Genomic DNA, 15,180 nt, shown 5'->3' with positions numbered 1-15,180 from the left:
GAAGATATTGAATCGCTGAAAAGAGAAACGAAAATGTCAAAAACTAAAATGAAAATGTCAAAAACAAAAGCGAAAATGTCAAAAACTAAAATGAAAATACAGAAAACTATTTCCACCGCGGTGATAATATTTATACCGCGGTGGAAATAGTTTTCTGTGGTTAAATTTTAGTTTTTGACATTTTCGTTTAAGTTTTTGACATTTTCGTTTTGGTTTTTCACATTTCCATTTTAGTTTTTGACATTTTCGCTTCACATTTCAGCGACTCAATAGCTACTTGAAAGTACATTTTCCATGTTTTCGGTTGTCTTTATCACATATTTGTATGACAAATTGTGTTAATTTGCAAAAGGTTATGTTAAAAGTAAGTGAAACATCAAAATATTGAAAAACAGAATCCATGTCCCTTATGGGCCACCGTAGAAAATGTACCAATCGGACGATTTTCTGGCATGCTTTTTCAACTCCTCACCTAATTTCTTTCTTCACAATGGCTATTTCAAACTATTTCTCTACTGGGGTTAAACTGTTAGCACCGTCATGAGTGAAAGTTGAGGTGAGAATGTCCTGTCCTACAAGTAACACCGTCATGAGTGAATGTTGAGGTGAGAATGTCCTGTCCTACAAGTAACACCGTCATGAGTGAATGTTGAGGAGAGAATGTCCTGCTTTAAAGGTAACACCGTCATGAGTGAATGTTGAGATGAGAATGTCCTGCTTTACAGGTACCATCGTCATGAGTGAATGTTGAGGTGAGAATGTCCCGCTTTACAGGTAACACCGTCATGAGTGAATGTTGAGGTGAGAATGTCCTGCTTTACAGGTACCACCGTCATGAATGAATGTTGAGGTGAGAATGTCCTGCTTTACAGGTAACACCGTCATGAGTGAATGTTGAGGTGAGAATATCCCGCCCCACAGGTGACGGTGTCTAGCCGGGAGAGCCACATTTCAGAAATGGCTATTGCCGGTAGAGCCACATTTTCAGCTGAGTGCATTTCACCTATTCTAGCGGGTAATTAATTAATCCGATTACCGATACCTTTATATGAGTGTCCCACATTTAAATCTTCACTACAGACAAGAACATTGAACATTTGTGTGCTGCAGACATTGTATTTTGTGATGGTACATTTTATGCCTGTCCCAAGTTGTTTGATCAGATTTATTGTTTACATGCTGAGGTGTTTGGCCATATGTTTCCATTAGTTTACTGTTTGTTGTCCAATCGAACAAAAGAGTGTTATGTCAACATGTTTCAGTACCTATGCGGTTTTGCTAGTAGAGGAGGTCTAGAGTTTGCTCCACTTACAATTAAGTTGGACTTTGAACGTACAGCTCACAATGCCGTGACTGATGTATTTCCTTGGACATTAGTTAGAGGGTGTTTCTTTCACTTCACCCAATGTATCTGGAGGAGAGTGCAGAAAGATTGTCTGGGGGTGGACTATAAGGAAGATGAGGAGGCGAAGAAGCTGATGAGAAGAGCTGCTGCCCTCCCTCTAGTACCTCGTGACAAAGTGGATGAGGTGTGGCTTGATGCCATTGCTGACTCTCCTGCTGGCCCTAAAGTGACTGCGTTCTTGGACTACGTGACAACCAGTTGGGTTCAAGGAGGGGCCTTCATGCCAGAGATTTGGAATCATTTCGAAAACCAAGGCCACCGTACCAACAATCACCTGGAAGGGTGGCACAACAAGATAAAGAAACGTGCCAAGAAGTGCCACCCGAACATCTACGAGGTAGTGAAGCTATTTCAGCGAGAGCAGTCACTCAAAGAGGTTGCAGTCCTGAGACTCTCTCACCAGTGGTCAGAACCTTCACGAAGAAAGAAGTACAAGGCAATCGATGCACGTATTGCGTCCCTCAAGATCAAACTCCCGAAAAAACACCTGAGTGAGATGGAATATGCTGACCACGTGGGCGACCTCCTTCATCTGCAGTAATGACATTAAATCCATTATGATATTCATATTCATCAATGTAAAGTGTTGATGAATATGTTATCCTTGTTGAATAAAAAATGAGAAAACAAAACTTGTTATGTTATATACGGTAACCTGCTAGAATCACAAAGAATGTTTTGAAAGCATAGCCGCGAGAGCCACATTATACAATCACGCAACCATAACCATTGCCGCGAGAGCCACATCAATTTGGGCTATCTATTTTCGAAATGTGGCTTTGCTGGCCTGTAACCCAGGTGACACCGTCATGAGTAAATGCTGGCTGAGAATGTCCCGCCCTACAGGTGACACCGTCATGAGTGAATGTTGAGGTGAGAATGTCCTGCTTTACAGGTAACACCGTCATGAGTGAATGTTGAGGTGAGAATATCCCGCCCTACAGGTGACACCGTCATGAGTAAATGCTGGCTGAGAATGTCCCGCCCTACAGGTGACACCGTCATGAGTGAATGTTGAGGTGAGAATGTCCTGCTTTACAGGTAACACCGTCATGAGTGAATGTTGAGGTGAGAATGTCCTGCTTTACAGGTAACACCGTCATGAGTGAATGTTGAGGTGAGAATGTCCTGCTTTACAGGTATCACCGTCATGAGTGAATGTTGAGGTGAGAATATCCCGCCCTACAGGTGACACCGTCATGAGTGAATGTTGAGGTGAGAATGTCCCGCCCTACAGGTAACACCGTCATGAGTGAATGTTGAGGTGAGAATGTCCTGCTTTACAGGTAACACCGTCATGAGTGAATGTTGAGGTGAGAATGTCCTGCTTTACAGGTAACACCGTCATGAGTGAATGTTGAGGTGAGAATGTCCTGCTTTACAGGTAACACCGTCATGAATGAATGTTGAGGTGAGAATGTCCTGCTTTACAGGTATCACCGTCATGAGTGAATGTTGAGGTGAGAATGTCCTGCTTTACAGGTAACACCGTCATGAGTGAATGTTGAGGTGAGAATGTCCTGCTTTACAGGTATCACCGTCATGAGTGAATGTTGAGGTGAGAATATCCCGCCCTACAGGTGACACCGTCATGAGTGAATGTTGAGGTGAGAATGTCCCGCCCTACAGGTAACACCGTCATGAGTGAATGTTGAGGTGAGAATGTCCTGCTTTACAGGTAACACCGTCATGAGTGAATGTTGAGGTGAGAATGTCCTGCTTTACAGGTAACACCGTCATGAGTGAATGTTGAGGTGAGAATGTCCTGCTTTACAGGTATCACCGTCATGAGTGAATGTTGAGGTGAGAATATCCCGCCCTACAGGTGACACCGTCATGAGTGAATGTTGAGGTGAGAACGTCCCGCCCTACAGGTAACACCGTCATGAGTGAATGTTGAGGTGAGAATGTCCCGCCCTACAGGTGACACCGTCATGAGTGAATGTTGAGGAGAGAATGTCCTACTTTAAAGGTAACACCGTCATGAGTGAATGTTGAGGTGAGAATGTCCTGCTTTACAGGTACCATCGTCATGAGTGAATGTTGAGGTGAGAATGTCCCGCTTTACAGGTAACACCGTCATGAGTGAATGTTGAGGTGAGAATGTCCTGCTTTACAGGTACCACCGTCATGAATGAATGTTGAGGTGAGAATGTCCTGCTTTACAGGTAACACCGTCATGAGTGAATGTTGAGGTGAGAATATCCCGCCCTACAGGTGACACCGTCATGAGTAAATGCTGGCTGAGAATGTCCCGCCCTACAGGTGACACCGTCATGAGTGAATGTTGAGGTGAGAATATCCTGCTTTACAGGTAACACCGTCATGAGTGAATGCTGGGGTGAAAATATCCCGCCCTACAGGTAACACCGTCATGAGTGAATGCTGGGGTGAGAATGTCCCGCCCTTCAGGTAACACCGTTGTGAGTGAATGTTGAGGTGATATTTCAGGTGAATATACTGTGTCTCAGTGGGGTATTCATGTTATGGGCTAGCACTATAAATCGGCATTAGTACGGACTGGCACACACACACACACACACACACACACACACACACACACACACACACACACACACACACACACACACACACACACACACTCTCACTCACTCACTCACTCACTCACTCACTCACTCACTCACTCACTCACTCACTCACTCACACACACACACACACACACACACACACACACACTCACTCACTCACTCACTCACTCACTCACTCACTCACTCACACACACACACACACACACACACACTCACTCACTCACTCACTCACTCACTCACTCACTCACTCACTCACACACTCACTCACTCACACTCACACACACACACATGCACGTCGCTATATGACGAGGGCTAGCAACATGTTTTGTTAACAAGCTAACTTTACTATTTTCGTAAAAACTGAAACATTGAATTATCAACATTTTTTTGCAACATGCGATGTTTAAGACTGCGGTACAAATTGTTTCAAAGCAGAAGCAGGAAAAAGGTTCATTACTGACAACGCCAACATGTTTCTCACCATGGGTTTGCGTGCTGACGGCGCCAGTGAATGTCACCGGAACATTCAGTGTATTGGCTTTAACTGCGAAGGCAACGGGAACGTGCGAGATGATAATTATATGAGTTTAAATCCTCTTTGGATCATCTGACCAACGCTCACGGGTGGGCATATTATGGATATAATGTCTGTTGACTACTATTCCTTCAATATCCTATAGACTGTCTTTACATTTGATGGGGCACAGGTGACCCTGTCGTCTAAGACAACAAACAAACAACAATCTATCAGAATATATCACTGACCGACTTGTCTGTCTGTCTGTCTGTTGTTTAACGCCGCACTCAGCAATATTCCAGCTATATGATGGCGGTCTGTAAATAATCGAGTCTAAACCAGACAATCCAGTGATTGACATCATGAGCATCGATCCACGCAATTGTACTGTATATTGACTGTCCGCTGTATTTTGACTCACTTTTGAAAACATAGTTCCATTGCATTTCATTACCATAAATAATCTTACAAAACGCTAGTTTCTCTTTGATAGATGTTTTAAACACACTGTTAACTAATATTGTTGATAACCGGAAGTCAGGTTCAAGGCATCTTCCCGAGGCAAGGGAGTTTAACTGACTGTAAAAGTCCAGTTTCCACTTTTATAGTCAGTTAACGCCCTTGCCTCGTGAAGATGGGTTCATTGTGAACACTACGTAAGTGTAGTATTGGTCAGTTTCAGATCGTGAGATGTATGAAGGGGACACATATGACGACAGGGATGGAAACATTGTCTAATGAGGAGGGGGCGGTGGGGTAGCTTAGTGGTTAAAGCGTTCGCTCGTCACGCCGAAGACCCAAGTTCGATTCCCGACATGGGTACAATGAGTGAAGCCCATTTCTGGTGTCCCCCGCCGTGATATTGCTGGAATATTGCTAAAAGTGACGTAAGACCTCACTCACTCACTCACTCGCTAATGAGGAGATGAATGTGTACTCACGTCTTGTTGTAGCCATTACGCGGCCATTTGTGTTCAAAATGAAATGAAATTTGGTATGAGACAGAGTGGGGTCTGGGGGTGGCCAGCAATCTTTTTTACATCTGATAACATTTTGTATGCACATTACATACCATGATACACTTATCCCATCCCCCACCCAAACACACACAACAACAACAACAACAGCAACCCACTACCATAACCACCAGTATATTACACAGTCGTGCTCCCGAAAAAATAATATGAACCTATTTTAATAGTTAGGTGAAATAGAGTTTTAGGTGTGATATTGTTTTATTGCCCAGTACACTATTGTTGAACCAATGCTGACACAGTATGTTGATATCATAATGACGTCACGTTCTGTTATTATAGACGAGCATTTCGACATTGCTTTCAATATACATCTCAAGACAATTGCTAGTCCACAGCGGCTAAATACAATAAGAAAGAGTTAAATTCATGTGGTCTTTCATATTGATTTTGCGAAATTTAGAAGTCATGAATTTCCCTAACTCTTGCTTAAAATAAACATTATGACATTTGTTTTGTAAAAACTGTTTGTCCCACATAATAATCAGTATATTCTTCATAATAATCTACATGATAATCTACCTCTCTATAGATATACATGTATATATATTGCGGTAACCCTAGTCTCACATCTGTTTTTAATTAACAATTTTTTGGGGGAAAACATTTTATAAAGGTACGATTTTTTTATTAAATTTGATATTATTATCGTCTAAAAGCATTATTTTATCTTTAATTAGCATTAATTTCGAGATACATATTCTTATAAGAAATTATATCGGAGTTGAAAGTTCCACGTCGTTCAACCCAACTCTCTGTATGTGTTCCCGTCTTCGACATCGTCACTCGGAAACGGGGGTGTTTTTCGTTAGTGTCTCCGTACGAATACAAGTCTTTTCTCGCGTCGACAATGCTCGCCGCCACTCGGAGAAACTCGGTTTTCTTCGTAGGGCTGCTCTCACCGTAGAATATATCACTGGAGGTGACGGCGTGGGTGTGAGACTCGTTTCCAGTCAGCAGTGTTTTGGTCGATGAGACAGAGACGTTGTGCGACACCAGGCTTATTGTGTCTCCGGCTGTCAAGTAGGACATGTACACGTTACGAATGTCGAAGTACGTATGGAAGGGGTCAACGTATGATTTGGATACGTCTACCAAAGAGACTCCATGTGTACCGACGACCTGAAAGTAATAAGTAGAACATTAAAGGGAGTCTTGGCTTGGGATAATTAGCGGTCCTTGCAAGCATCATTCAGGGGTTCAAAATCCAATTTGTTTGTCCGCTTAGTCCAACTGTATGACGTGCCATATAACTAGGAGGGAAATGAGAATTTTAGAAAGTGGAACATAGTCTCTCCCCCCTCCCCCGCCCGCCCCCAATGGTAGCATTTTTTAACACCATAAAATATTATAATATATAATGGTGAAATGGGGTTTAACGTCGCGTCCAGGATTATTGCACTTATATAGCGACGTGCATGTAAGTGGGTGTGTTTGTGTGGCTGCTTGTACTAGTCCGGACTGATGCCGATTTATAGTGCTAGCCCACTGAGATACCATGCCGCAGTTTAACATGAATACCCCACTCAGACACAGTATACTGACTCCGAGTCGACCAGTCCTTGTTTTAGCCCCTTAATGCCGAGCACCAGGCAGGGTAACAACAAGTACCATCTTTTAACGTCTTTTGGTCTGACGCGGCCGGGGATCGAACCCCAGACCTTCCGCTCTCCGAGCGGACGCTCTACAACTAGACCACGGAGGCGGTCTTATAATATATAAATATATATATATATATATATATAGAGAGAGAGAGAGAGAGAGAGAGAGAGAGAGAGAGAGAGAGAGAGAGAGAGAGAGGGTGAGTGAGAGAGAGAGGGAGAGCGATAACATGACTTTAACGAGATATGCATAACTGCAGCAATTATTATAGTTTCAAAATAGGTTCAAAATAAATACACATGACGCTTCTTCGCATTATCTCACAGTTGACCTGGCATTTTAATAATTCCAATGACAATTGTAGTGTACAGCATAGCCCTCGCATGAAGATGGTGCTGTGCACATAAGCCGAACGTTGAAACACATCCTAACGACGAGGTGGTTTCGGTTTTAGGTTTATTGTGCGAGATATATAAATGTATCTTTCTGAAAGCCATGTGTCACGGACCGCACTATTATTGCTGCTTTTACCTACTTGGATTGTTATTATTTACTTTTACTTGTTTGCCATTTTAGCATATCTGTTATCGAGCTACAGTTACGCGCAAACCGATTTTATCGTGTAAAAATGTCTGGGTTGCGAGCTTTAAATCGAACTTTAGAAACATACTCAACAACTATCACGCGGCTGCTTATATCAGTTGGTGACTCCACCCTTCCCCGACTATCACTTTGACCTGTTGTTATCACTGGCAAATTGGTCAATCACGGGTTATTTCTGGAACTTTCTGGCTCCATGTCCTTTTTCCATTCATTTGTCATTTCAACAGAACAGTCAAAAAAGTTTCAGAATGTTTCACATGAATCTTACACATTTTTTTGTATTTTTCTCGGAGGCATTTTACCTTAACAATAATGTTGATTCAGGTCTGTGTGAAAGACGTGAAAGTAAATTTGAGTGTTACTTTAACATAAGAGCGAATGAATCTCAAGAACAAAAATGGGAGTTTGGGGGGCTAAAACACAAGGACACGCGTTCCAGCTTCAAAATACATGGAATAGTCTTCGATTAAGGAGGAAGGATCTCACCTCCCCTCTCTCGTTACTTGTTCCGGCTTCTGTGACGACGAGGGCAGTGTTTGGGTCGACTCCGATGCCGTAGAGGACACCATGAGGTAGATGTTGTGTGTCAGACAAAAGCCGTATAAGGCGTCCTTCACGTCCACGGGATCTACACATAGAACACATGGGACTTACTTTGACACAACGCAATAGTGAGTTATATCGTAGTCAGAAATATCTCAGTTACATCACGACGGCCTCAACGTGTTGTCAGCAATATTGCAGCTACATCACGACGGCTTCAACGTGTTCTCAGCAACATTGCAGCTACATCACGACGGCTTCAACGTGTTGTCAGCAATATTGCAGCTACATCACGACGGCTTCAACGTGTTGTCAGTAATATTGCAGTTACATCACAACGGCTACAATGTGTTGTCAGCAATGTTGCAGTTACATCACGACGGCTTCAACGTGTGGTCAGCAATATCACAGTTACATTACTACGGGCTTCAACGTGTTGTCACCAATACCACAGTTTCATTACGACAGGCTTCGACGTGTGGTCAGCAATATCACAGATACATTAGGACGGCTTCAACGTGTTGTCAGCAATATCACAGTAACATTACGACGGGCTTCAACGTGTTGTCAGTTATATCACAGATACATTACGACGGGCTTCAAAGTGTTGTCAGTTTTATCACAGTAACATTACGACGGGCTTCAACGTGTTGTCAGTTATATCACAGATACATTACGACGGGCTTCAACGTGTTGTCAGTTATATCACAGATACATTACGACGGGCTTCAACGTGTTGTCACCAATACCACAGTTTCATTACGACAGGCTTCAACGTGTGGTCAGCAATATCACAGATACATTAGGACGGCTTCAACGTGTTGTCAGCAATATCACAGTAACATTACGACGGGCTTCAACGTGTTGTCAGTTATATCACAGATACATTACGACGGGCTTCAAAGTGTTGTCAGTTTTATCACAGTAACATTACGACGGGCTTCAACGTGTTGTCAGTTATATCACAGATACATTACGACGGGCTTCAACGTGTTGTCAGTTATATCACAGATACATTACGACGGGCTTCAACGTGTTATCAGTTATATCACAGATACATTACGACGGGCTTCAACGTGTTGTCAGTTATATCACAGTTACATTACGACGGGCTTCAACGTGTTGTCAGTTATATCACAGCTACATTACGACGGGCTTCAACGTGTTGTCAGTTATATCACAGCTACATTACGACGGACTTCAACGTGTTGTCAGTTATATCACAGCTACATTACGACGGGCTTCAACGTGTTGTCAGTTATATCACAGATACATTACGACGGACTTCAACGTGTTGTCAGTTATATCACAGTAACATTACGACGGACTGCAACGTGTTGTCAGTTATATCACAGATACATTACGACGTGCTTCAACGTGTTGTCAGTTATATCACAGATACATTACGACGGGCTTCAACGTGTTGTCAGCAATATCACTGCTACATTACGACGGGCTTCAACGTGTTGTCAGTTATATCACAGTAACATTACGACGGACTGCAACGTGTTGTCAGTTATATCACAGATACATTACGACGTGCTTCAACGTGTTGTCAGTTATATCACAGCTACATTACGACGGGCTTCAACGTGTTGTCAGCAATATCACTGCTACATTACGACGGGCTTCAACGTGTTGTCAGTTATATCACAGCTACATTACGACGGGCCTCAACGTATAAGTAGCAATATCACTGCTACATTACGACGGACTTCAACGTGTTGTCAGTTATATCACAGCTACATTACGACGGGCTTCAACGTGTTGTCAGTTATATCACAGATACATTACGACGGACTTCAACGTGTTGTCAGTTATATCACAGTAACATTACGACGGACTGCAACGTGTTGTCAGTTATATCACAGATACATTACGACGTGCTTCAACGTGTTGTCAGTTATATCACAGCTACATTACGACGGGCTTCAACGTGTTGTCAGCAATATCACTGCTACATTACGACGGGCTTCAACGTGTTGTCAGTTATATCACAGCTACATTACGACGGGCGTCAACGTATAAGTAGCAATATCACAGTTACATTATGACGGACTTTAACGTGTTGTCAGTTATATCACAGTAACATTACGACGTGCTTCCACGTGTTGTCAGTTATATCACAGCTACATTACGACGTGCTTCAACGTGTTGTCAGTTATATCACAGTAACATTACGACGGGCTTCAACGTGTTGTCAGTTATATCACAGCTACATTACGACGGACTTCAACGTGTTGTCAGTTATATCACAGTTACATTACGACGGACTTCAACGTGTTGTCAGTTATATCACAGCTACATTACGACGGGCCTCAACGTATAAGCAGAAATATCACAGTTACATTACGACGGTCTTCAACGTGTTGTCAGTTATATCACAGATACATTACGACGGGCTTCAACGTATAAGCAGCAATATCACAGTTACATTACGACGGACTTCAACGTGTTGTCAGTTATATCACAGCTACATTACGACGGGCTTCAACGTATAAGCAGCAATATCACAGTTACATTACGACGGACTTCAACGTGTTGTCAGTTATATCACAGCTACATTACGACGGGCTTCAACGTGTTGTCAGTTATATCACAGATACATTACGACGGACTTCAACGTGTAAGCAGCAATATCACAGTTACATTACGACGGGCTTCAACGTGTTGTCAGCAATATCACAGATACATTACGACGGACTTCAACGTGTTATCAGCAATATCACAGCTACATTACGACGGACTTCAACGTGTTGTCAGTTATATCACAGATACATTACGACGGGCTTCAACGTATAAGCAGCAATATCACAGTTACATTACGACGGACTTCAACGTGTTGTCAGTTATATCACAGCTACATTACGACGGGCTTCAACGTGTTGTCAGTTATATCACAGATACATTACGACGGACTTCAACGTGTAAGCAGCAATATCACAGTTACATTACGACGGGCTTCAACGTGTTGTCAGCAATATCACAGATACATTACGACGGACTTCAACGTGTTATCAGCAATATCACAGCTACATTACGACGGACTTCAACGTGTTGTCAGCAATATCACTGCTACATTACGACGGACTTCAACGTGTTGTCAGTTATATCACAGATACATTACGACGGGCTTCAACGTATAAGCAGCAATATCACAGTTACATTACGACGGGCTTCAACGTGTTGTCAGCAATATCACAGATACATTACGACGGACTTCAACGTGTTATCAGCAATATCACAGCTACATTACGACGGACTTCAACGTGTTGTCAGCAATATCACTGCTACATTACGACGGACTTCAACGTGTTGTCAGTTATATCACAGATACATTACGACGGGCTTCAACGTGTTGTCAGTTATATCACAGATACATTACGACCGACTTCAGCGTGTTGTCAGTTATATCACAGTTACATTACGACGGGCTTCAACGTGTTGTCAGTTATATCACAGATACATTACAACGGGCTTCAACGTATAAGCAGCAATATCACAGCTACATTACGACGGACTTCAACGTGTTGTCAGTTATATCACAGCTACATTACGACCGACTTCAGCGTGTTGTCAGTTATATCACAGTTACATTACGACGGGCTTCAACGTGTTGTCAGTTATATCACAGCTACATTACGACCGACTTCAACGTGTTGTCAGCAATATCGCAAGTACACTACGACCGAATTCAACGTGTTGTCAGTTATATCACAGCTACATTGCGACGGACTTCAACGTGTTGTCAGTTATATCACATTTACATCACGACTGGTTTCAGTGTACAGTCAGCAATATCATTGTTACATCACGACGTGTAGGCAGGAAATCCGTTACTCCTTATGACCATTGCTTTGTGTCAAGGTGACACTTAACTATAATACGGGTAGCCACTTTGCGTTGACAGACACCCATCTGTAGTAACGACATGCGGTGGCGCTTTCACAATATTTTCAATCCTAGGTCAGTTGTGTTTATAAGCTGATTTACCATGTTGATCTGACACATTCTCCGGAAGAGATATCATCACCAAAGTGACGCTACAATAAATACACATCTGCCAGTCGTATATATCATTATCCAACTAACGAAGTACATTTAATTTCTATAAGCCAAAAGTTTATTAGTCGGGTCTGTTGCTGTTTGTTCAAGGCCACACTCAACAATATACTAGCTATAGACAGCAGTCTGTAAATAATCGAGTCTGGACTAGACAATCCAGCGATTGACATCATGAGCTTCGATCTACACAACTGGTGACATGCATCAACCAAGTCAGCGAGTCTGACCACCCGATCCCGTTAGTCGCCTCTTACAAGCACATTCGCCTCTTCCGACAAACATTGGTTGCTGAAGACTTATTCTAGCCCGGAGGTCTCCAACACGTAGTCCTACGTCCAGTATACGGCAAGCATATACCTTATACAGAACATTTTTCTTCAGGTTATAGACCGCCTCGGTGGTCTAGTGGTAGAGCGTCCGCCCGGAGAGCGGAAGGTCCGGGGTTCGATCCCTGGCCGCGTCATACCAAAAGACGTTAAAAAGACAATACTGGTTATTACCCTGTCTGGCGTTCGGCATTAAGGGCGCTAAAACAAGGACTGGTCGGCTCGGAGTCAGTATACTGTGTCTGAGTGGGGTATTCCTGTTAAAACTGCGACATGGTATCTCAGTGGGCTAGCACTATAAAATCGGTATTACAAACGCACGCACGCACGCACGCAAGCACACACACATGCATGTACACACACGCACACACACCATAATTGCAATAATCTTGGACGCGACGTTAAACCCCATATCACCTCACCTCACCTTCTTCAGGGTGTACATACCCGAAATGTGTATCCAGTATATATCCATCGTATATACCGATTCCTCCATGTTGCCTGTATGTAAGAACGTTTCGGTCAGAGGACGTCTCGTGGGCCCCGTACGTCAGGGCATTCCAACTAACGCCGCCTACAGTAAACAGCGAGTAAATGTTCTTTACCGCCGTAGTCAGTAATATCATAGCTGTATCACGTTACATAATATAAATAATCTGAATCAGGCAAACCAGTGACCGAAATCATGAGCAACCATCCACGCCATCTGGGCATGATAACACACAACCAGGCAGGTCACTGGGATACCCTAATCTCTTAAGTCGGTTCCAAAATCAAGCATGGGATACTGGGGGCCTCGTTGCTCACAATATCAATCGCTGGATTGTCTGCTTTGTATCGTTCAAAAGTAACAACTCAGTGTGTGTGTGGGCGTGCGTGCGTGCGTGCGTGCGTGTGCGTGTGCGTGTGTGTGTGTGTGTGTGTGTGCACATGGTCAATAAAGGAAATTCGATGGGAGTGATCTCCCCTTAAATAAGAATGTCATGGTTCATATTCGATTATTCACAGACAGCCATCATATAGCCGCCACACACAGGCTCACATTAGGCAGTTGTTCAGGAATTCGGAGTTATTTAGGCTATTACAAACAAACTTCAATCAAAGCGACCATCAGTAATACGAGGGGTGGCTGAAAAGTTATTAGCCCAACTATGATGAACTGGGTTGGAGTTGGTTGCAAATTATTATAATTCTCACGGAGGCCCATACTCTTCTGTCAACAATGCTAGAGTGCCTGGATCCCATTGCTGCCCACTTCTTGACAGTAGCAAAAGGAAGAAGCATCACCCTCTAAAGTTGACACTATGTCCGCATGGAAGGCATCTTCCCGAGGCAAGAGAGTTAACTGACTTTAAAAGTCCAGTTTCCACCCTTGCTGAACTGGGCTGGAATTCCCGGGCTCGATCATGGCGCATCAGTGGCTATTACGAATTCTATGCCTCTCCTATGGACGAATCAGATTCCACCTCTCGTATCACTTGCATTTGCTTCAAACAAAACGGTGGCGCCTCGTAAAGACGTCAAATCCTCCAATCGACCGAAATCTGCATGACAGTTACGAACCGGATTTCGATTTCGGGGCGCGATTTTGATTGGACTATGCATAGACTCGTTAGTCCAGCCAAAATGTAACTCCATAATACCAGCCTAGATCGGCAAGGGTGGAAACTGGACTTGTAAAGTCAGTTGACTCTCTTTCCTCGGGAAGATGCAGGGATGGCTGTTGGGGATGCTTGGTGACAGCTCGGTAGCCATTTCTTTTTCCATTTTCATCAACAAAGAATGCCTTGTCACTTTGGTGACTGTAGAAGTATGCTGCCTGTTTGAGTGCTTGGTTCAAAGCAGGTCGTAAGCATGGTATATTTTACACATTCATACTGTTAAGGGTTTGCTATACATCCTTCCAACATTTCAGCCAACCCTCGTATTATCTTTACGTTTATATAATGTAACAATGACTAAGTACAATGTACGTATATTTAGGTATTTCGGTCTTGATTAAAACAAGTGGCACATGTATCCAATAGCTCAATTAACCTCTATTGCTACAGTTATATATCCAACGGCTCGGAGTCGTTTAATCGCCATTTTTATCTGAACGCTATGATCGTGTAACCCTGGCGAAGCACGTGTATTCTACGCTACCTGTTACCATGACGGCGGAGGAGAGACAAGCTGTCCCGGCACTAGAGCCTGCTACGACGGCCCCGAGGTCCCACCGGTCCTTGATGGCCTGCAACGCTGGGGAGGGAACGTTGCCAGCCAGAAGAAAACTACAATTGGTAAGTCAATTACTTTAACGCCATGGACGTCGGTGAAAACAATCGAATCTGAGGCAGGTGATTTAGAGATAAATCAATTTTTGTTTGAAATTAGAGGACTGTAAAATAAATTTGAATTGATCCCGCTGAATATGTCATTTGAAACCGAACATTTTAGAATCAATGGTTGACAGCACGATCGTCGCTTCCAGTGTACGATAACACACTACATAGTCGAACAATCATCACTTTAGTCGGTTCTTAAACTATAAACC

The 15,180-nt window shown here is 43.2% G+C and overlaps 1 protein-coding gene across 1 annotated transcript; it reads right to left on the bottom strand.

Moving 5' to 3' along the window:
• Positions 1-6,164: 6,164 nt before the first annotated feature.
• On the bottom strand, positions 6,165-14,978 carry LOC124146048 (cyanophycinase-like). Its single transcript, XM_048393797.1, has 4 exons — positions 14,790-14,978; positions 13,092-13,218; positions 8,197-8,338; positions 6,165-6,627 (listed from the first exon to the last, which is right to left on the bottom strand). Exons 1-4 carry the CDS (start codon positions 14,797-14,799, stop codon positions 6,178-6,180), a joined length of 729 nt encoding a protein of 242 aa, XP_048249754.1. The 5' UTR covers positions 14,800-14,978; the 3' UTR covers positions 6,165-6,177.
• Between the last annotated feature and the right edge of the window lie 202 nt (positions 14,979-15,180).

This window comes from Haliotis rufescens, unplaced genomic scaffold (assembly GCF_023055435.1).
Source record: "Haliotis rufescens isolate VD_foot unplaced genomic scaffold, xgHalRufe1.0.p SCAF_12, whole genome shotgun sequence".
Classification (NCBI taxonomy): Eukaryota; Metazoa; Mollusca; class Gastropoda; order Lepetellida; family Haliotidae; genus Haliotis; species Haliotis rufescens.
The sequence above is the reverse complement of the archived record's forward strand: the minus strand, read 5'-3'. Positions and strand labels throughout refer to the sequence as shown.